Source organism: Lipophrys pholis (assembly GCF_963383615.2).
Source record: "Lipophrys pholis genome assembly, chromosome: 9".
NCBI classification, from domain to species: domain Eukaryota; kingdom Metazoa; phylum Chordata; class Actinopteri; order Blenniiformes; family Blenniidae; genus Lipophrys; species Lipophrys pholis.
Window position 1 is genome coordinate 3,392,915 of NC_137639.1, and position 20,281 is coordinate 3,413,195.

The 20,281-nt window shown below is 43.6% G+C and overlaps 1 protein-coding gene across 6 annotated transcripts; it reads right to left on the reverse strand.

Annotated features, from left to right (window-relative positions):
• Positions 1-457: 457 nt before the first annotated feature.
• On the reverse strand, positions 458-19,244 carry ppox (protoporphyrinogen oxidase). 6 transcript variants are annotated; one of them, XM_080471511.1, is made up of 15 exons: positions 19,038-19,181; positions 17,772-17,867; positions 16,747-16,833; positions 16,425-16,559; positions 16,210-16,325; positions 13,314-13,446; positions 13,088-13,232; positions 8,608-8,801; positions 7,948-8,008; positions 3,155-3,273; positions 2,148-2,261; positions 1,712-1,861; positions 891-933; positions 673-810; positions 458-592 (listed from the first exon to the last, which is right to left on the reverse strand). In XM_080471511.1, exons 2-14 carry the CDS (start codon positions 17,784-17,786, stop codon positions 680-682), a joined length of 1,443 nt encoding a protein of 480 aa, XP_080327637.1. In that variant the 5' UTR covers positions 17,787-17,867; positions 19,038-19,181; the 3' UTR covers positions 458-592; positions 673-679. The 6 variants fall into 6 exon arrangements, with proteins under 6 accessions (XP_080327637.1, XP_080327639.1, XP_080327635.1 ...); XM_080471512.1 differs by having other exon boundaries at positions 481-607; positions 19,038-19,232; XM_080471513.1 differs by lacking the exon at positions 17,772-17,867 and having other exon boundaries at positions 19,038-19,240.
• Between the last annotated feature and the right edge of the window lie 1,037 nt (positions 19,245-20,281).

Here is a 20,281-nt window from a genome sequence, read left to right on the forward strand (position 1 = left end):
ATCGGGAAAGTATCGGTATCGGCCGATACTCAATTCTGAAAACTCAGATCGGTATCGGGACCAAAAAGTGCGACCGGGACATCCCTAGTTTTTGGCGAATGACTAAAGTGAGGGTGGAAACAGCCTACGGTCACAATGAAGCTCTACTGTTCGTGGATGGAGAGAAAGGTGTTTTCCTGTAAATATTATAAAGCACTTCACCAGCAACACCATGACGATGCTGGTGAGCCGGCAGTCCTGCTCCTCTTCAGGTGGAAATAAAACCATATTCACTCTTCCAGAGACTTTCAACAACCCGATTCGTCAGATTGCCTTTCACTCGGGTCGTTAGAGCTGGAATGAAAGTTTGTGTTTGAATCTGAAGGTTTCACTGTGTTCAGTCCGCAGTGATTGGTGTGATATGTATATTGTGAGTAAAAGACACTAACCTCCCACAATCAAAGCCAACTCAAGATGTCAAAATCACAATTTTTTTTTTTTACAAATTTATTTCCTGCAGCGACCCAATGCAGCAGGATGTTGACTGCAGACACAAACAGTGCGATGATATGCTTCAGCTGAAGGACTGATCGTATGAGTGACGGCAGGCCAACTGAAACGAGAAAAACTGCAATCAGTCAGTGTAAAAGTGATTTCTTCACAGCACAATGTGGACCCTTCCAAAGCACATACATCAGGTTCATGTGGTTCCAAACTGCTGTGCAGTTCTTCGTGCACTGAAGACCACGTCGTTCACCGACACTCCGTCGTAGGACGAGCCGGTCAGAGAGAGACGGAGGTTATTTGTCCTGATGAACTCACGCATGGCCTCTGGAGAGGGAGACAAACGCCACATGTCAAAGTGCTGCGTTCTCAGGTGGGGGGTGCAGCGACAGGCAGAAAATACTCACCCACTTTCCCAAAGTGTCCCAGATAATACTGCGGTATACAGTCCTGGTGGAAACAACAAAACAACACTTTAGTTCACCGTTTCTGACCACAAAATGTGCTCCTGATGTGGGGCTGTCTGTGCTCTCCATGTGTTTGAGTCATCTGTGTGTTCAGCTAATGAAGTGAGACTTTTAACCAACTTCAAGAGAGAAATGATCCATTAGATTCCCTCCAGAACTTCAACTTTTTCCAACTAAACCTTATTTAAAAAATTACATGATGTACATTCTTTTTTACCTTCGCCAATGAGGGTTGGGGTAAGGTTATGTTTTTGTCTGTGTGTATTTATTGGTTTGTATGTATGTATGTAAGTATTTTACCAACTTTTCACAAAAACGACTGACCCGTTAACTCAATTCATCAGATTTTGTGACGTTAACGACTCACCGTCTCCGAATGAATCCCAGAAAACTGCGAAAAAAAAAGTCCCATACAAAGTGGATGGGAGAGGCACCTCATGGAAGAGATCAAAGGAGGGCAGCGTCTGTTGCCATGGAGACGCTCCAGAACTCACAGATACTATCTTGGTTCGGCAAGTATCCAGAAACACCAGTATGAGGGCACCGACCTGGGTGGTGGTTTGTCTGTGTGCCCCACTGAGTGATGCTGCGGCCTGCCAGGCTAGTTAGCATCGATGTGAGCTAACGGCTGGCATGCTAGCAATGCTAACTTGGTTCCGCAAACAAAATGTGTTGACCTGTGATTGGCTGTCCCCTCCAGTCCCCGGTGTGTTAACAAGTCCACACTATGTGATGAGAAGCACACCAACAGCGTGACGCACCTCCTGCAGAGAAACGTGGCTCCAGCTGGGCTCCGCCGCGACTCCCAGGTGACAACGCACCGCCTCCACGGCTCTGCTCAGAAGATGCTCCTCTGATACGGTTTCTGGGGCCCCGAGCACCTCGTGGAACCAGGCCCCTCCCATCATGACCTGGAGAAGAAAGATGTGGGAGTTGAAGCTTTCACTCTCTGGACCACAGAAGCTGTGGGCTGCTAAATATATTAATATTAATATTAATATTAACAGTTACAACAATTTAATCTCTTGTTAGTTGCTGAGTCAGATCTGCGTCAGCGTGCAGAGGAGAGATGATGTCTTACTGATTTTCATTTACTTCCTGTTTTACGGTTTATAAATTACAACCTGTCTGAGAAGTCCACCAGCAACCGGTGTGTGTGTGTGTGTGTGTGTGTGTGTGTGTGTGTGTGTATTGTACTGTTAGTCTGGTGGTCAGTCCATCGGGTCTGTTGTGTTGAGGAAAGGGAACAGAATCATAGACCACTCCGAGCAGAGCGAGGTCCTCTGATGAAGGGACGAGGTGACCAAAACCCTGAAGGAAGGAAGGAACACACACACACACACACACACACACACACACACACACACACACACACACACACACACACACACACACACACACACACACACACACACACACACACACACACACACACACACACACACACACACACACACACACACACACACACACACACACACACACAGTTAAAACATTAACTGCTCCAATGTTAGAATTAATATCAATAATAATAACGTGTGGTTTCAGGAGGTCCTGTGGACTGAACGTTTATTTAGTGACTAATGTTTTGTACAATTTGATATAGTTTTGTATTAATTATTATTATTATCATTGAAGAATTCAAACTAAAATTTGCTTCTGTCTCAAGGAATGATGTGCAAGTTCACAGTCTGTTTCAAGGATGTGCTGTGTCAGCACTTTTAGAACCCCTGTGCCACTTTTTGTAACCTTCCACGTCTGGAGTGCAGGAAGCACTAGGATAATTTTCAAAACATTTCAGCCTTGAGGCACTCCTCGGACTTCATTGTTTGGCAAATCTAGTGGGCACCGGTACATACAAGCTCAGTGGTACTGTGATATTGTCTCTCCTGGCAAGAATATTATAATAACATTCTCTTAAAATCAATCCTCACAACCTCTAATTGTTAACTGAAAACAAAAACAAGATTCCCATAACATGTAACATCAGAATGACTGAGAGGTTGGGAAGGGGAAGAGGAGGAGGAGGAGGAGGAGGAGGAGGAACAGCAGCTCCAGATCTCCAAATAATCATTCTACTACCATTTCCAGTTTTCTGTAGTAAAGTTACTTTGAATGGAGTAAATAATGTTTTAAAGGAAGTTGAGGTTTGTGGCTCTAAAATAACCAAGAATAGCATTAAATGGGTTTATTGTATTTCCCACCTGTACAGGGAGGATGGATCCATCATACTCCAGGTTCACCACGGCGACTGTGACACTGGTGATGTCCTGGAGCTGCTGGACCAGAGGCTGGCAGGACGAGGGCAGAGCTGAAGCGAGAGCTGGAGAAACAAACATGTGTTACTGCTCTGCTGGAACAGAGGAACAGAGGTGGTGTTCCATAAGTTCAGACCCTGTGATTTAGGATTAATACAGATTTTTAAAAACCTAAGATACATGTCACAACCTAATGTTGGGTTGGACGGCCTGTAGCTTGGATTACAGCGGATATTCGCTGTGGCATTGTTTTAATTAGCTTTTACGACGTCAGTGTCAAATTTATTTCCATCCAAACTAATTTCTCACAACAATCTGGTAGTGATGATGGCAGAGTCGGACCACTGCACCAAGCCTCTCCAGCACATCCCAGAGATTCTCAGTGAGGACACAGTCTGGACTCTGGTGGCCGTCCAGGTGTGGAAATCAAGCCTCCTGCTTCAACCACTCTGGTACAATTTGAACGATTGAGTCCTGGCGTTGTCATCTTGGAATAGTCCATTGAAAATTTAAAAAAAAATCATTGATGGAACTTCTTATCTGTAAATAATGATTAACCTGGTTCTTTCTTTTTAAATCATCACACTGGAACTATAAACCGAGGAGCTCCTGAACCGAACCCTGGACCTGAATCTCGATCCTCTGGAGGGATCATATGACCCTCAACGGTGTCGACTCCCCCCGGAGCAAACATGATGTTCCTGTGTGGATTTAAAGGAACAGTTCAGCATCGTGGTGAACCTCCTCCTGTCTGTTGGTGGAGTTCTTCAGGGAGCCGCTCTGAGTCTCCTGACTTCACAGACATGGAAAGGAACCTTTTGCTGGTTATACTGTATGTTAATCTAGTTTAAGGTCAACAGCTCAACACCACAAACTGACACGTTAAGAGGACTTTTACTAAATTCACTTTAAGTAAATATTGAGTTATGTGGTTTCCGCAAAATGAAATATTGAAGTTAAAATTGTTTGCAAAAACAACGACATTGTTATTCAGAGAAACTCAAAGCAAGTGTCACCAAGTTCTGATATGCTAATGAGCTCATGTTTCTAGTGCAATGGTTTCCATGACGATGGTTTCCATGACGATGGTTTCCACGACGATGGTTTCCATGATGATTGTTTTCATGATGATTGTTTCCATGATGATTGTTTCCATGACAACAGTTTTTTACGATTTCTGTGTTGATGTTTTCTCTGACAGTGGTTTGTATGTTAGTGGACCACAGGGCGAGGATTGGGGCTCATTGTGTTCTTCCAGTGTGGTCTTTGGAGTCACACAAAGTCATGAGGGTTACACAGGAAGTCATTTGCTGAATATTTTTGACAGAAAAAATAAAACAATCTTGTAATTGGATGAGAGATTGTGGTGTAATTTTCTGTAATGCAACTGTTGTAATTTTCTGTGAGATGCACCCAACCTGAACAAACAAGAAAATCCAGAGACGGTGTTAAAAGAATAGATTAGAATAGAATAGAATAGAATCGCAGAGGGAAACTATTTTAAAACGTTGATCCATGCAGAATAGAACACACAGAATAAATAGAAAAGAAAATACAATGGATAATAAATTGAATAAGTCTCCAAAGTTTCATTCATTTTTATGTGTAACAGGGTCAATTATATGTATGTATGTATGTAATGTTTTTACATGAGTTTTTGTTATATTTACACAAAATCTGTGTACCTTAAGTTTATTTTATTTTTGTTTATTTCAGTTAATACCTGAGAAGTTGGGCCTCGGAGTCAGTATGTGGAACTTTACCTTGAGTTTGTACCCCTACGTTCATTATACTGCGACACTGCCCCTCCATGCTCTTAACCCCCCCCCCCCCCCCCCCCTTGTGTTACTGATCTCCGTGTGAGAGGTAATCTGATTTTAGAAAGCAGCACAGCACGGTTACAGCCACTTTAAAAGTTTTAAATTATTTGATTTATGCATTGGATGTCAAGAAATAATGTACTGCACTTAATAATTGACCTTTCAAAGACTTTTGACACTGTGGATCACTCTCTTCTAGTTAAAACTGTAACTAGGATTGGCGTCTCTATGCAAGCTGTCAGCTGGTTTGTCGACTACCTGTCAAATAAATACCAGTCCATTCAAATGGGCGGCTCAAATTCTTTACCAAATGGTGCCACAGGGCTCGGTCCTCAGACCATTTCATTTTCCATTTATGTGAATGACCTGTGCAATATTCTACCAAATGCATCGTACCACTATCATTTACTGTTGTTCTTAATCCCTGGTTCAGGTGTTCGGGTTTTTACAGTCTGCTTTCAATCTCGCCCGATCTCGCCTGCACAGTGTGAAGCTCGTCTTCACTGCAGAGGAAACAGAAGTTACGGTCTTTACTCACTGGAAATGACCAGACAGCCTTCCAGGAATCACCACTCAGGGTAAACAAGTAGAATGTGTCAGCAGCTACAAGTATCTTGGTTTTGTTCTTGTTCCAGAGCTTCCTTTAAAGAGCACATGGTGTATATGCGGATCCGTGTAAATGAAGATTTTTTTTTAAAGGTAGAGGGGGAAAGATCAGTTTTTGTAAAAACCCAGGTCCGTGTAAAACGTGGCCTGAGTGGTGCTGTGAGCAACGCAGGTGTGGTGTCATTGTCATTGTCTGCGTGACTCACGTACAGACCTACTGGAGGTACCACATCTGTCCAGGGTGGGGCTTGGGCCTGCGCCTGAGCTGCCACATCTGTCCGGGGCGGGACTTGGGCCTGCGCCTTCCGATGCCATAGCACATTATGATTGGCTGTGATGACGGTTCGGATTATTACTTGGCTGCAAGTTTCTCCCGTCACAGTGTGAATAAGTTAGGAAGCTAACGTTAGCTTTCCCAGTTAGCATTGTGGAAAGCTAATGTGGCTGTGTGACGTGAACAGGACGTGGTCTTATGTCCGTCAATGTCCCAAAGTGGCAGTCCTCAGTCTGGTGGAACTTCAGGGAAGTTCAACACGCCGGCCGTCACAACCATGGAGCCTGTTTTTGCTCCCAGCAGTGAGCTCTGGTGCTGCCCTCCATGATGTCACTCTCCTCTGACCTACATGATGTCACTCTCCTCTGACCTCCATGATGTCACTCTCCTCTGACCTCCATGATGTCACCCTCCTCTGACCTCCATGATGTCACTCTCCTCTGACCTCCATGATGTCACTCTCCTCTGGTCTCCATGATGTCACCCTCCTCTGGCCTCCATGATGTCACTCTCCTCTGACCTCCATGATGTCACTCTCCTCTGGTCTCCATGATGTCACTCTCCTCTGACTTCCATGATGTCACTCTCCTCTGGTCTCCATGATGTCACTCTCCTCTGGTCTCCATGATGTCACTCTCCTCTGGCCTCCATGTCACTCACTCTCCTCTGGTCTCCATGATGTCACTCACTCTCCTCTGGTCTCCATGATGTCACTCACTCTCCTCTGACCTCCATGATGTCACTCTCCTCTGGCCTCCAGGATGTCACTCTCCTCTGGCCTCCATGATGTCACTCTTCTCTGACCTCCATGATGTCACTCTCCTCTGACCTCCATGATGTCACTCTCCTCTGGCCTCCACCTTCAGCTCAGATTCTTCTTCTCCACCTCTACAGTCACTGATCTCTCTGTGGTTCTCACACTATTTACAGCCGTGACGACGAGCTGCAGATCGCTTGTTGTTTATGTGATCAGTGATTCCACTGCTGTGACAACAAATAATATCATGTCCTGACCTCCACCTCCTCCATCACTATGTCTCTCTCCATAAAAATCCTTTTCTTCATCTTTTCTGTGAGGATTTAGTGTCAAATGCCGTCGATCAACAGGCTGAATGAGAGGCAGAAATGTTGCTGAGCCCCTTTGCATTGACCATTTCTGGTAGGAAGTGGGCGTGTTGAGGGCAGGATTTGAACTGGCAACCTTTAAGGTGGACTGGGATCTATAAAAGGAAAGTGCGTGCAGATGTGCGTACACACGGTTTTACTGATCCCAATTTTTTGGGGGGGACATCATTTTCAACGTTTGGACATGCGTACATTTTTAGTAGGAATCCTACGCAATGTTTGATAAACGAGGCCCCTGGTACCCCCACTGGGTAAACGCTCTGACAGCGTGATTGTGTCCTCAGAGCAGAGCGCACCTCTCGGGAGCGGAGCACAGCACACCCCAAGACCTGGAGCGGAACTGTACTCGGGAGCAGAGCTCACTGTGGGGGTGGAATACACCCCAAGACCTGGAGTGGAACCCACCTGGGGGAGACCGATGAACTGATGAACGGACCCATGTAGTTTGTAGAAGGCTGGGATTTATCTTAACATTTTAATACTTGTTTATTATTAGTAGTAGTATTTTATTGACCATTTAATAAATAAGTTTTTATCACAAACCACTTGTTGCATGTTTTGTCCAACAGAGCTAACCCCCTGTGGACCCCCCCGTTAGTAAAAAGGGGCTTTGTGCCCCATGACACATGTTTATGTGGAGTTGACTGACTGGAGGATATATTCCTTTATTCACACTGCTCATCACATTAAATGGAGTCTGCCTCCAAAGTGATCTGTGTCTGAGTCTCTCCCTCAACACCACGCACAAAACGCAGAGTATGACACACCGGTTACATATGTACCGTCATAATAATAACAATATTAATAATAATAATAATGTTAATAATAAAAATAATCCAAAATGCACCATTATTATGAATAATAATGATAATGAGTGCTTTACCCTGCTGCTTATACAAAGAAAACTTACTTACCTTTAGCAGGTAGTGCAGAGATAACATGGTCAGCTGACACCACTCCGTCCTCCAAGTGGACCTACACACACACACACACACACACACACACACACACACACACACACACACACACACACACACACACACACACACACACACACACACACACACACACACACACACACACACACACACACACACACACACACACACACACACACACACACACACAGTTGTTAGAATCCCTTTGATTCATTCTTACAACCTGTCCTAGTAACAATACAATATAAACAGTCGCATTTCTAGATGTAAATACTTGGTGGGGCAAGATTTTATTTCAGGTCTAGTGACTGAATTCCAAAGTAAAGTGTGGACATCACTGCAGTGCACTCCCACAAATACACAGAAAATTATTTTGTAATTGCCAAGATTTAAAATCTTATTTTTGGACATGATAGATAACTTACCTTACTTTAAAAGTGATTTACTTTTTGTCTTTAATTTTCCAGTATAATCTTAAATCTAGATTTGAAAATCCTATTTCAAGATTTTTTTATCAAGTGAAATTTACTTGTTGCATGGACAGAGGATGTCACTAGTTTTAAGCATCCTGTGGTCCACTCTCATACGACACACTGGTTTGTTGTAATTGTTGCGTCGAATCTTTTGAGCACTAACCTTCCATCCAGAGGCCGAGGGGACAATGTGCTTCACTGCTGCGTCTCTGTGAAGCTGCACTCGTCCACTTGCTTGTAGATACTCAGCGATGGATTCTGGGAGGGACTGGACTCCTCTCTTCAGTGACCACTGGGCCCATGACTCCTGAACAGCCTTCTGAGCCAGAGGCCCTGGGGCGACTTCAGGGGTGGGACCTGCTCATTATCAAACAAATAAATGTATAAATCTTTTAGCATAATGTGTCAAAAATGGACCGTATAATATCCTAAGTAAAGATATGTGAAGTTGACTTAAATATGTTGATCAATTTGTGAGAAATCTTGCAATAATCCATAGTGCACAAGGTAAATTATGGTTAGTTTGGTTGATGCTGAACTGGATTATATATTAAACGTTAGTCTGTATTCACTGTACACTAGATGCACTAATGGCTGATTGATGGTGATCACCAATGCGTCATATGAGGAGTGTCTGACAATCTGACAGTGTAAAATATGACCGTTAATACTTTGTGAAGCTCTGTTCAGACAGATTTGACCGCTGGACACTCCCAGAAGACATGCCAGTGATAGGCTTCCTGATGTCCACACCGTCTCCAGCATGTAGCTTCCCCTCCAAAATAATGTGCTTTTTGTTTTGGTGTAATGAAGAAGCGGACAAATGCTCTACCACCCAAACTCTCACCACACATGAGAGTTAGTGCATTTCCTCTGGGAGTGGCAAATGTCAAGCCGATCCTATTCAGATATAAATAGACAACACTCCCTCTGCCATTTGTCCTGACCAAATCCTGCACTGTGGGACTTTATAGACAATTCATTTAAGTAAGTAAGTAAAGTTTATTTACATAGTACTTTTCACAGATAAAAATCACAGAGTGCTGTACATAAAATGGGAGCAATAAAAACAAAACATAACAATTTCATAATATACATAGTAAAAGTGGAAAATAAATGTAACCAAAAGCTTTTTTAAATAGAAAAGTCATAAAGTGTTTTTTAAAAGAGTCGGTGGATTTGAGTGTGAGGAGGGACAGGGGCAATTCATTCCCTAGTCTGGGGGCTACAGCCTGAAAGGACGGGGGGGCTGTTTTGGGCGAAGCTGTCAAAAGTCTGGCAGCTGAATTTTGTTCAACATGAACTCTGCCCAGGACGGTCTCATTAAAGCAAGTGGAAGTAGAATTGCAGTAGTTAAGACGAGACTAAAAGAAAGAATGGATGATATTTTCAAAGGTCCACTTTTGACAGCATCTTCCTGAAGTATTTCTCAGATGGCTAAAGCAGTTTTTGTTCAGCTGTTGGGAGTGACCCTCTGAAGACATGGCCTGATCAAACCTATCCCCGAGGTTCCTGAGGTTCCCGAGGTTCCTGAGGCTGGTGCCTGGACGAGCCCAGGGCACAAAGGTGGGTTTTGATTAGCAGAATCTTTTGATCAGGAGCAATGATCAGAGTTTCAGTTTGGTTCAGTGTTTATCTGGAGGTGATTTGAAGAAATACAGTTTTTAATGCAGGTCACACCATCTAAAAACATTCATAAGAAATGAAGTTCTGAGTCATTGAAGGAGCAATACAACAGGACATATTTACTTTAGTGAGCATCAATAAAAATGATCATCAGGTCATTAAGGTCCGTTTTCTTTCTGTCAAAGTTTCCTCTTAATCTTTCAGAACTTTAAATTGTCCCTTTTCTGTAAGAGTGTAGAATTTTGTTATTCCTTTCAAAATCTATGATTTAAATCCCTTAAGTTAGGCTTAGATTCAGGATCATTGGCACACCATTGAATTATCTGTAAATTAATATGTAATTCCTACTCAGTTCCCATCATAATCCGGATTTTTTACCTTTAATCCAAGGGTTCTGTACCTTATCTACAAATCTTCCCAGATGTTTGTGAGGTAGAACTACTTGTATTGGGGGTCTAACAGGATGGGTGAAGGGACCCAGCCTCTGTGTAGACCCCCAGAAGTAATGGTGCCGGCGATGGAGCATCGCACTTTAAAAACTTATCTTGTGTAAAGCTGGGCCAGGAAACAGACTCCTAATGACCTCCACAATTCCTTCAGTAGTGACGTGTGCATCTAAAATATGTTGTTGTTCTTCACTTAAGGTGGGGGGGTTCAAATAAGTGAGGAAAGGTCTAATATCATCCGTGCTTGAATCCAGTTCAGAAGCATACAAACCAGAGTAAAAAGGTTTCAGCTCTGCAAGACTGGTCACCGAGCTCTACTTCCTGTTTCTGATGGTTGGTATGTGATCATAGCCTCTCCCTGGTTTACTGGTTTTGCCAGCCTCAGTGAGGATAGAGCTAAACTAATATTTACACGTGTAAGGGAGGTTCAATTAGTGGAGTTCATATTTTGTTTGTGAGCTTTCTCTGCAGAATGTGCTTCTCCAAATAAACTTGTTTGGCATATTTTGTTTATTCTTAAATGAAGTGTGTATAATATATCCTCTAAGAAAGGCTTTCATAGCTTCTCATGCAACTCAAGCTGAAGGAGCTGTTGAAAGGTTAGTTTCTTTAAGAAGGGCAATTTTATTCCTCAGAGACTCTCTGTAGTTGTTGTCCAGAAGAAAGCTTGAGTTCCTTCTCCATGTATTTGTAGTATTACAGGGAAAGATGTTAACCATCATGAGCATGGTCTGAGATGCAAATACTTCCTATGCTGCACAACACTGTGGAAGACTACTTAGTCTATCCTGGAGGGAGTCTATCCTAGAGGGAGTCTATCCTAGAGGGAGTCTGTCCTGGAGGGAGTCCTCCTAAAGGGAGTCTATCCTAAAGGGAGTCTATCCTAGAGGAAGTCTATCCTAGAGGAAGTCTATCCTAGAGGGAGTCTATCCTAGAGGGAGTCTATCCTAAAGGGAGTCTATCCTAGAGGGAGTCTATCCTAAAGGGAGTCTATCCTAGAGGAAGTCTATCCTAAAGGGAGTCTATCCTAGAGGGAGTCTATCCTAGAGGGAGTCTATCCTAAAGGGAGTCTATCCTAGAGGAAGTCTATCCTAAAGGGAGTCTATCCTAGAGGGAGTCTATCCTAGAGGGAGTCTATCCTAGAGGGAGTCTATCCTAGAGGGAGGGCCAAAGTTAGATTGTGAAGACGCCAGATATCCACAAGCCCCAGGCCTCCACATAAACTGACCAAAAATATAAACACTTCAAACACTTTTGTTTTTGCTCCCATTTGTCATGAGCTGAACTCAGATGTAAAACATTTTCTATAAACACCAAAGACCTATGTCTCTCAAATATTGTAGACAAATCTGTCTAAATCTGTGTGAGTGAGCAGAGATAATCCATCCCACCTCACAGGTGTGGCATATCAATGCTGATTAGAGAGCATGAATATTGCACAGGTGTGTCTTAGGGTGGCCACAATAAAGTGCCACTCTGAAATGTGCAGTTCACACAGCAAAATGCCACAGATGTCGCAAGTTTTGAGAGAGTGTGCAATTGGCATGCTGACTGCAGGAATGTCCACCAGAGCTGAATTGAATGTTCATTTCTCTACCATAAGCTATCTCCAAAGGTGTTTCAGAGAATTTGTCAGTACATCCAACCAGCCTCACAACCGCAGACCAGGTGTAACCACACCAGCCTAGGACCTCCACACCAGCCCAGGACCTCCACACCAGCCCAGGACCTCCACATCAGCCCAGGACCTCCACATCCAGCATGTTAACCTCCATGATGGTCTGAGACCAGCCACCCGAGAAGCTGCTGCAACAATCGCTTTGCATAACCAAAGAATTTCTGCACAAACTGTCAGAAACCGTCTCAGGGGAGCTCATCTGCAGCTCATCTGCAGCTCGTCCTCCTTCTACATTCTGATTAGGAGTTGACTGCTCTACCAACCGAGCCATGTCAGCCTGTCAACAAGGGGTGGGAGGCTCTACAAAGTATTGACTCTGGGATGAAAGATGAATACCTTTGCACGCCACACTTTTCACTTTGGAAATTAAAAAAAAAAAAGTTTTCCACTGTCCTTTCACTTTACAACCATGTGGCGTGTTGGTCACATAAAATCCACAAAAATACTTTTATATTTGTGTTTATATTGTGACAAATTGTGAAGGGGGGGAGGGGAATACTTTCACGAGCCCCTCTATCTTTTGACCTTTGAAAAGCAGGTCAGTCTTATTAGAACGACTAAAACCAGCTCAGTTCAAGGATTTCCAGGCTGTTTTACCTTCATGTCAGTTGTTCAAGAGGAGCTGCTGAAGTGGACTTGAATCGTTGGGACTATAAAGTTGTCTCAGTCTTCAGAAGACAGAGAAACACACACAAGCTGAGAGTCTCTGGTTTGTTGGATTCCAGCTGGAAGGAGTTTAAGATGACATGCTGCTGTGCACACATCACCTATATTCTGATCTGGGTGTGTCTTTGTGTAAAAATAATAATGTGTGTGTGGTCCGGAAACCATAGAAAGAGAAAACCTGAAATCAACAAACAAACAAATGATCCAGCAGATAAAGTGAAGAGTACCTGAAGCCCTCAGCATCCCCAGAACCACAGAACCATGCAGCTGCTCAGCGTTGTACAATGAAGGGAAACAAGAGCGGACGCTCAACTTCCTACAGTCTCCTGCAAAGACCCCACGACACAGACTGTCCACAGCTATGTCTGCCAACTGGAGACACACAGACAGACAGGTTAGCGTCCTCTCACAGAATGCTGACTTGACATTAAACAGAGGAGGAGTTCATCTTACCTCTTTTCCTAGCCGCCTTGAAACAAACGAGTGGATAGACTCATCTTCGTTCTTGTTTTTTCTTACCATGATTTCAGAAGCCAAACTTAAGAGCAGAGGGCGAGTGAAAGGAGGGACTGTCCGGAGAAGTCCCCTGGAAGAGCCAAGAACAGGTTAAGAGCTCAGACCTGGAAACAAATGGGCTGTGATATCACAAGTCTCACTGGACCCAGAAACAGGTTTCCATGAATCATCCTGCAATGGAACCACACACACACACACACACACACCCACACACACACACACACACACACACACACACACACACACACACACACACCAGTGGTGGTCCCAGGTATTTGTTTCTGCTGGAGCTATGGTGGAGCTCGATCATTCAGTGACGGTGCTGTTGGGGATCTCTTGTTTATTTTCTACTGTAGCAGCGACAACACGCACGCCGCACGTAACAGTCGCGCACATACAGTAAAAGCTCGGCTATTTAAAACAATATTATGAGACACAATACGCAAGATATTTATCCCAAGTGATAAATATGGAAGGTTTACCAGCCTGACACCACCACCACTCACCACTGAATAGAAACTTTAACACAAGAATGTCACTGATGGAGCCTCAACAGCAGCAGGAAGCAAAACACACAGCAGGTTTTTATTTAGGCCTCAAACACAAAGACACTAACTCCTGCTGCCCGTCACCAAAACCTCCACTGGGAGAAGATTATGGATCTAATGACATCGTAATAAACACTGCATAGAGAGAACCAGGAGTCACAGTTCGCCTCTCAAACACCAAATAGGCAGTAATCATCACTCACCATGAGATTCATAATAAAACAAGAAGTCGGTTGTTGTAGTTTAGAGCGAAGGCATCAGTGATGTTGTCACCGTTTTGTTTGGGTTTTTTTTTGGGGGGGGGGGGGGGGGGGGCTCTATGTTTCATTACTATTAGTAACTTATGCAGTCGCCAGGAAAAATGCACTTGTAATAACAGGAAGTTGTAAGTTCAAAGTTTATTGCTTACGCTGCAGCAATTGGCTGAATCAGATTACACTGCCTTTTAGTTTAAAATAAAATACATAAATACATGTTTTATTGGTGTATTTAGCAACAAATGATACTCTTCACACATAAAAACAAAATCTAAATAAACCACTTAAAAAAAAAAACATTTCTTGGGGGTGCTATGGGGGTCGTGATGTTAAAGGAGTCATATCACACAACTTTTTCAACACTTTCACACGATTCCTATTGGTCATTTGAGCCGCATTCAGAATCTGTTGGGTTTCAGGGAGCTGGACTGGCTCCGCCCCACATGCCCATCTTGGAGGGAGGAGGAGGAAGTACTTCCTCTCCTCATGCCATGCGGTATTGTCCATCCATCCATCCATTTTCTCACGCTTATCCTGTTTCCGGGTGGCGGGGGTGTCAGTCTGAGCACCGTCACCCAGATCACATTGCTCCGATTAAGAACCTTCCTGCAGGTGGTGAGCCCACAGGAAGGTGGCGCCCGGCGTGGGACATGAACCCTCTACCTTGAGATTGAGAGTCTCATGCTCTACCTACTGAGCTGCCGGGGATCCATGCGTTATTATTTACATTCTATCTGTTGCTACTTTAAGGAGAAACGCAGTTCAACCAAACCAATATGAAGCAGAATGTGACCCGGAAGGAGAAGGTCCTGAAGAAGTTCTGACTCTGCTGCTGCAGCAGGACGTTTCAGAAGGTTAGTAAAACATCTTGTGTGTCTGAATATGTTAATCAGCTGCACTGAATATTTTCTTTATAAAGAAATGTGCTGTTTTAACAGCAAATAAATGACTATTGAGCCCAGCCTGAGTGACTATGCACTTATCCAACTATGTGCATGCCACACTGAGATCGGATAATTTAATTTTCCTCTTCTAAGTCATAATTAGTAGCGAACAAGAGAATATCCTGAGCCACCATTGAATCATAGAAATAAACTAGAAAATTCAAGGAGGAAATTTTTTGGGCCTGCCCCCCGCCGCCGACCGACGTCACGGCGCGTTCATACAGCATGAGTTAGCATGTTAGCTCGCCAGCATAACACACGTTATCATTTTTCAGCTGGGGTTGGTCCTGTAACCCTAAACCTAGGGTGGGGTCAAAAGTGGGCAGGACCCAGCTAATTAGCTAGTGATCCGTAAACCTAGCACGTTAAGGCTATTTTAGACAGAACCGTTTATTTAGCAGACAAAAGTAGCCCCTCCTTAAAAACACAAGACCTGTAGCTATGTTTTGATGTATAATTTAATTAATATTTGAGGAAGTTTAGTGGGTCAAAATTGGGCTCAAAGCCGCTTCGAGGAGGCGTGATTCGGCGTTGGGAACTTTGAAGCCAAATAAAAAAGAAACTGCTCTACTAATTAAGAAGTGAACAGAGTTATTGAGCAGTAGCGCCTCCTCTATCATTTAATAGTGTTTTGAAGCCGATACGATATTCGCCCTCAGAGGAGCTAGCGTTTGCAAATCTTATTTTTAAAGGCAAATGGTGGACTTCCTGTCGATCCACTCCCGCCGGCTGCTGCTGCAATATTATTTAATCGGCACCGGTATGCGGGAGTTCTGGGTTTCTAGAACCAGGAGTGTGACCAGTGTAGCTTTCAATGCAATCAATTGTTGCGCAGATCCTGGTTATTGAATGTCAAGAGAATATTTGCCGCCATCTGTGGCAGGGAGGTGAAGAAGTGAAGGACTTTGGTCATTGTCGTTCCTCCACACAGCTCAGCAGGGAGCCTCAGCAGAAGGACCAAAGATCCGCATGCTGCTCTGGAGCCGCTCTAGAGCCGCTCTAGACCAAGACTGATGTTCTCACTACAACTTTCACACAGTTTTGCTCTCAGAATGTCAACATCATTTAAATAAAATGAACTCACATTATTCCTGAAGGCATCTTGTGAATCTGTCTGTTAACATACAGATATCTGTTCTGAGACGCCACATGACTGGAGAGGACTGGAAGAATGTCGTCCCCAAGACCGAGGTCGTCCACCTACACAGAGACAGAGACAGAGACAGACCACCTCGATTACTAAGTCATATTGTACAGTCAGTCCTTTTAAATGTGTGATACTGGTGTCTTAGAAATCACCATATTGAGCATGTTGCGTCCCACTGCACCGGCAGGTCGAATCCCCCTCGGTCCATGTTCGAACACCGCCCCATCGGACCTCCTCGTAGACCAAAGCCAACCGCCAAAACGACTGCTGGACTCCAAAACAATGACCTAGTTTAATGAGACGTATAAATACCAGATCATTACAAGTATTAACAATGAGAGGAGGACAGATTTTACAGGAAGAGTTCTGAGTACTAGAAAACTAATAGTTAGGAGTATCAAAAACATTGTGTGTGTGTGTGTGTGTGTGTGTGTGTGTGTGTGTGTGTGTGTGTGTGTGTGTGTGTGTGTGTACCTTGGTAACCTGTGGAATCTTGCACAGGTAGTAGGATGCTGCTAAACCCCCGATGCCTCCTCCAAGGACTGCAACTGTTGTCATTGGCTGACAATAAACACAAAGTAAACCTGAATGAGTGTGGATCTGATGTGCTGTGGGGGGCTCAGTGTGGCTCAGTGTGGATCTCTGGTGGCTCAGTGGATCTCTGGTGACTCAGTGTGACTCAGTGTGGATCTCTGGTGGCTCAGTGGATCTCTGGTGACTCAGTGTGACTCAGTGTGGATCTCTGGTGGCTCAGTGGATCTCTGGTGACTCAGTGTGGATCTCTGGTGGCTCAGTGTGGATCTCTGGTGGCTCAGTGGATCTCTGGTGACTCAGTGTGGATCTCTGGTGGCTCAGTGTGGATCTCTGGTGACTCAGTGTGGATCTCTGGTGACTCAGTGTGGATCTCTGGTGGGCTCAGTGTGACTCAGTGTGGATCTCTGGTGGTTCAGTGGATCTCTGGTGACTCAGTGTGGAGCCAAAGTGCTGTGTTGGGCTGTTCCTAGTGAAAACAGCCTGTTGCTCCTGATATGAAAGACAGTTGGTTTATCTTGTGCCTCACCCAGCTCCATCAGCTCCATCAGCTCCATCAGCTCCATACCGAATTTCTCAGAAATATATACAGAATTTATCTCCAGAATGAATCTTGTCTAACAATTAAAGAAATAAAAAAAAAAGTAATAAACATAAAGATAATTAAAGAATAGACTAATAAAGGAACATGAGTCGGAGTAGACCTTACATCCATACAGGTGAATGTGTGTTATTTATGCATTTATCCAGAACAATAAGAGATCCCTCAGATTTAATCATAATAACAAAGGGATTCAGTAGGAACTATGGATCCTCCCACAGGTCAAACACACGCTTGATGGAGGATTTGTTGACAGTTTCATTCAGCTGGTTCGGTGTGGACGCAGGTTGGTTCACTGCATGTTTTTGTCTTAGTGCAGTAAATCTTTCATCTGAGAGACACGTACATGCTGAAGGAGCCTGATCACCTCATTAGAGTTCATCTCTGACAGGAAACGTCTTTTATCACCATCTTGATATGCAGATTGCAGAGTTTGTGTTTGAAACAGCTGGAGATACTACATCTGTAAAAAGAGGCCAGATTATGTAACACATATCCCCTCTAAGAGTAACTTATATGTATAGCTCTGAATGTGTGTAGATCTTATTTTGTGTGTACTTCTAGTGTGTAGATCTCAGTGTGTGTAGATCTCAGTGTGTGTAGATGTTAATGTGTATAGATCTCAGTGTGTGTAGATGTTAATGTGTATAGATCTCAGTGTGTGTCGATGTTAATGTGTATAGATCTCAGTGTGTGTCGATGTTAATGTGTATAGATGCCAGTGTGTGTAGATCGCAGTTCAATTCAGTTCAATCCCAACTTTATTTATTTCACACTGAATACAAATTATTTCAGGTCACTTTTCCAAAGAAAACCCAAAATATCCACATGAGCAAGTAAAGGCAACTGTGGAAACAAAAAACTCTTTTATAGGCAGAAACCTGCAGAACCAGGCTCAGAGGGGGCAGCTTCTGCTATTACACAACGTGTGTGTAGATCTCAGTGTGTAGACCTCAGTGTGTAGATCTCAGTGTGTAGATCTCAGTGTGTAGACCTCAGTGTGTGTAGATCTCAGTGTGTAGACCTCAGTGTGTGTAGATCTCAGTGTGTAGACCTCAGTGTGTGTAGATCTCAGTGTGTAGACCTCAGTGTGTAGACCTCAGTGTGTAGACCTCAGTGTGTAGATCTCAGTGTGTAGATCTCAGTGTGTAGACCTCAGTGTGTAGACCTCAGTGTGTAGACCTCAGTGTGTGTAGACCTCAGTGTGTGTAGACCTCAGTGTGTGTACATACAGTTGTGGTCAAAAGTTTACATACACTTGTAAGAACACAATGTCATGACCGTCTTAAGTTTATAATTGTTTCTACAACTCTTATTTTTCTGTGAAAGAGAGATCGGAACACAGACTTCTTAGTCACAGAAAACATTGATGACGTTTGGTTCTTTTGTCAATTTCTTATGGATCAATTCAAAATGTGATTAAATCTGCTGACTCAAGAATATGCTGGAACACAGGTATGTCAGTGTGTAGAGCTCTGTGTGTAGAGCTCAGTGTGTAGAGCTCTGTGTGTAGAGCTCAAAGTGTGATTATGTCAGTGTGTGATTATGTCAGTGTGTAGAGCTCAGTGTGTGTGATTATATCAGTGTGTGTAGAGCTCTGTGTGTAGATGTTAGAGTAGATGTCAGGAGTCACCTTGAATCCAGAAGCTTCCTCGAGCTGCAGGAGTCTCGGTGAAATAATTGCGCGTGCAGGTCGTCAGCCTTCTCCTGGAGCGCTTCACGTCTCTTTACCTGCATGAGTCCATACATCCGCTGATGCTTCAGTTCTAAGTGATCTACATTCACGACTCGGTGACGGCGGATGTTCTTCTTCCTCGTTCCTGCACCTGACATCCCGAGTGCTCATGAGCGCCTCTTCTGGTTTGTACCAGCGACTGTTCTGTGTGTGGCCACCAGAGGGCGGCAGATTGAATCAGGCCCATCGGGGGCCACAGGTTGCTTACGCACAAAACGGCCCCTGGAAGATGCGTACGCCACTTCCCACGCAAAGTCTGTGATCTAAAACTATAACTTAATAAAGAGTAGACGCCGCATAGACCATAGACATATATACACGAGACGCTGCGCAGCCTGTCTCCGCCCACCGCCTCGGTACGTCAGAGCGGCCGCCATCTTGTGAGGGGCAAGACTGACCCGTCAGCCTGAACAAGTCTGGTGACAGTGAAGGAAACCAGGCAAATATACATTTACATGACTGTGAAGAATCATTGCTTTCATTTTTAATCTATTAAATTAAAGCAATTATTTATTTATTTATTTAATGTAGCGTACTTATTGAGAGGAAAAGGAAGAAGTTTGCAGACGGGACATTGGGACGCTGTCCTCTCCTTTTAGAGCAACATGATGGAGTTTATGACAAAAATATGCAAAAGCGTTTATTTACACACAATGTGACATTTATGTACAATGAACATGTACTTTAGGGCACAAGTTATAACTTTTTTGTGGAACAAATGTAGATTTTTTTTTAACATATTTACACACAATAACATATTAACTATTATACTTTCATTTATTTTTACATAGTTACCTTTAATATTACATAGAAAATAATTGTTAGATATTTACCTATTACATATTTATTTATTGTGACACATTTATCTATTACTACATATTATATGACATATTCTCTTCCAGCTCTTCATTTATCAGATGTTTCCCTCTCAGTTCCTCCAGAAGACCCCCCACTGTGCTCTTTGCCCTCCGTTCTCCATCTCTTCATTCCTCTTCTCTCTTCTCAGACTCTCCACCTCGGCCATGGCTTCACTGAGTCTGGCTGTCAAAGCATCAGGACATGTGGGCAGTGCATAGGAGAGGTCCTAGTGAGAAAAAAGAGGATTTACATGTTCAGAGTCCTGTGTTATCACATTAATTCAC

What these genes read in the sequence shown, in the direction of transcription:
- ppox (XM_080471509.1), bottom strand. Translation starts at nt 17,786, where the DNA reads ATGAACTCTAATGAGGTGATCAGGCTCCTTCAGCAT. An exon ending in CTCTGCACTACCTGCTAAAG is followed by an intron (nt 3,274 to 7,947) that starts GTAAGTAAGTTT and finishes TTGTTTCTCCAG; the next exon opens with CTCTCGCTTCAGCTCTGCCC. An exon ending in GATCCATCCTCCCTGTACAG is followed by an intron (nt 2,262 to 3,154) that starts GTGGGAAATACA and finishes TCCTTCCTTCAG; the next exon opens with GGTTTTGGTCACCTCGTCCC.